Source organism: Neovison vison, chromosome 7, assembly GCF_020171115.1.
Source record: "Neovison vison isolate M4711 chromosome 7, ASM_NN_V1, whole genome shotgun sequence".
Taxonomy (NCBI): Eukaryota; Metazoa; Chordata; class Mammalia; order Carnivora; family Mustelidae; genus Neogale; species Neogale vison.
In genome coordinates this window covers 152,870,874-152,873,780 of record NC_058097.1, presented here as the reverse complement: position 1 = coordinate 152,873,780, position 2,907 = coordinate 152,870,874, and the positions used below count along the sequence as shown (strand labels likewise).

The 2,907-nt window shown below is 37.5% G+C and overlaps 1 protein-coding gene across 1 annotated transcript; it reads left to right on the top strand.

The window, feature by feature from the left end:
- Nucleotides 1-1,730: 1,730 nt before the first annotated feature.
- On the top strand, nt 1,731-2,675 carry LOC122914157 (olfactory receptor 51V1-like). Its single transcript, XM_044260790.1, has one exon. The coding sequence runs from the start codon at nt 1,731-1,733 to the stop codon at nt 2,673-2,675; it is 945 nt and encodes a 314-aa protein (XP_044116725.1).
- The last annotated feature ends 232 nt before the right edge of the window (nt 2,676-2,907 follow it).

Below are 2,907 nucleotides of genomic sequence, written 5' to 3'. Positions count from 1 at the left end.
AAAAAATCCCTTTAAAAAAAAAGTGTAGCCTTTTTCAAAATGAAAGTGCTGGGCTTTTTCAGCATCTATTGAGAGTATCATATGGGGGAGGGTATGTGCTTTTGGGTAAATTGGAAGGGGAGATGAACCATGAGAGACTATGGACTCTGAAAAACAATCTGAGGGGTTTGAAGTGGTGGGGGGGTGGGAGGTTGGGGTACCAGGTGGTGGGTATTATAGAGGGCACAGCTTGCATGGAGCACTGGGTGTGGTGAAAAAAATAATGAATACTGTTTTTCTGAAAATAAATAAATTGGGAAAAAAAAAAATGAAAGTGCTGGAAGACAGAAACAAACTTGATACCATTTACAGAAACCAATTCAAAATGGATTATAGAACTAAAGGTAAAATATAATATTTCTAGGGGCAAAGGAAGACTTGTGACCCTGGATTTGACACTGAGTTTGTAAATATAACATAACATATACCTTCAAAGGAAAAGATATATAAATTGGAGTTTGTCAACATGAAAAAAAAATTGCTTTGCAAAAGTCACTGTTAGGAGAAATAAAGGACCATTTGCAACCTGAAAATAACTATTTGCAAATCAAGTGTCTCCTAAGGGTTTTGTAATTTAAATGTGTAAAGAACTCTACAAACTCAATAGGAAAAGAACTTCATCACAAAAGAAAAATTATTTGAATGAGCACTTCACCAAGACTTGTATATATAACCAATAAGCATGTAAAAAGATGCAAAAGAATCATAAGGGAAAGACAAATTAAAACCATAGTGATATATCACTACACATCTATTAATATAGCAAAGCAGAAGAAAACCAAAAAATCTGACCATACAAGGTTTTGGCCTAGATGTGGAGGAACTGTTATTCTCATACACTGCTGGACTGAATGTCAAATGGTAACTTGCCTTGGAAGACACATTGGCAAGTATTTTAGAAAGTTAAATAAATACGTACCATATGATTTAGCCATTCTCTTTCCAGCTATCACCTGAGATGAAGTATTGGTTTGGTACTTTACAGTTTAAAATGTCATATATGTTATATAAAAAGATAAAAGGGATAAAAACACAGAGGACCAGATAAAGGAGGAATCTCATGCAGAATAATGAGGTACATAAAAATAAAGAAAAATATAATAAAGTACAACTAAAAAGGGTAAATAATTTAGAAAGGGGCTAAACAATGTGGAATATGTAAAAAAAAAAAGTTCTGATTTCTTAGTTTGTTAGGTTTCTCTCAACTAAATTGTAATATTCTGCAAGTTACTTTACTTTAATCAGTTTGTTTCCTCTGGGGTCTTATAGCCCCTTGGGAAAAGTGACAGAAACATTTGTGGTACTCGAGAAGTATTAGCAATGCATTCCATATTTTACTGAGGATAATAACAGCCGTGGCTGTTACCTTCTTTGAGGAATGAGCAGAGAATCCCAGAAGTCCAGCTCCAAATCCAAATCCCATTAGCATCTTTGTTTCTGCATAAACCCCCCCTAGTTTCTTGGCATACATAGTCAGTGGTCCTGGAAAATCTCTGTCTAGACAATGGATTTTTACCTTAAAGAATACAGAAGCAGGTCTCTGTTTTTCTAAGTTTATGACACTTAAGGAAACTGTATTATATTTTAATTTATTTTCTTCTCAAAAGCTGACAAGTGTTACTAGAAATTAGAGGAGCATAAACTGATCTAACTTGTAACATCTCTCTAGAAATATTTTCAATCATCTACTAATGTCTCCCATCTCTATCTTGAATGTCAGTAGTTCCAGATTTAGTCTCACTGGTTTTCCTGGCCTTGAAGTTCACTATCTCTGGATCTCCATCCCTTTCTCCTCCATTTATGCGATGGTCTTCCTGGGAAACTGCATGGTGCTGCATGTGATCCGGACTGAGCCAAGCCTACACCAGCCCATGTTTTACCTCCTTGCCATGCTGGGCCTCACTGACCTGTGCATGGGGCTGTCCACTATGTACACAGTGCTGGGGGTCTTGTGGGGGATCATTCATGAGATCAGCCTGGATTCCTGCATTGCCCAGTCCTACTTTATCCATGGTCTGTCCTTCGTGGAGTCCTCTGTCCTCCTTGCTATGGCTTTTGACCGATACATTGCCATTTGCAACCCGCTACGCTACTCTTCCATCCTAACTAATGACAAAATCATGAAAATCGCGGTGGCAATCTTATGCAGGAGTTCTTTACTCATACCTCCAGTCATCATTCGCCTGAAGTTCTTAAATTATTGCCGCCCCCACATCCTTTCTCACTCTTTCTGTCTGCACCAAGACTTAATTAGAATGGCCTGTTCAGACATCCGCTTCAACAGCATTTATGGTCTAGCCCTGGTAATCAGCAACCTATTGTTGGATGCAGTGCTCATACTTATCTCCTATATCATGATCTTGTATGCAGTCTTAGCTATTGCATCACGAGAGGAGAGAATCAAGTCCTTGCAGACCTGTGTATCTCACATCTGCGCTGTTTCAGTTTTCTATATCCCCATCATCGGTCTGACTATGGTGCACCGCTTTGGAAAACACCTCTCACCTTTGGTTCATGTCCTCATGGGCAACATCTATATCCTTTTCCCACCCTTGATGAACCCCATTATTTATAGTATCAAGACCCAACAAATACGAAGGAGAGTCCAGAGATTGTTTTATCTGAAAAGAATGTAAGTCTTGAGATCAAATGTGAATGTATTTGAAAGTCAACAAGTGGAGCTTAAAAGGGTAAGAGTCAGTAAATAGTATAAATATATTTAATGACTTTTATTTGTATGTTTTTCATGTTATTCCCTCTCCATTTTTCCCCACAACCATAAGTCAGTGAAACTGATATGGGTTATATTGTGATCAATTTTATAAATAAGAAAATACGTATATAATGGGTTGTGGATCCTATTAATGT

Bases quoted from the DNA above. Each gene is read 5' to 3' on its own strand.
- LOC122914157 (XM_044260790.1), top strand. From the start codon at position 1,731: ATGTCTCCCATCTCTATCTTGAATGTCAGTAGTTCCAGATTTAGTCTC.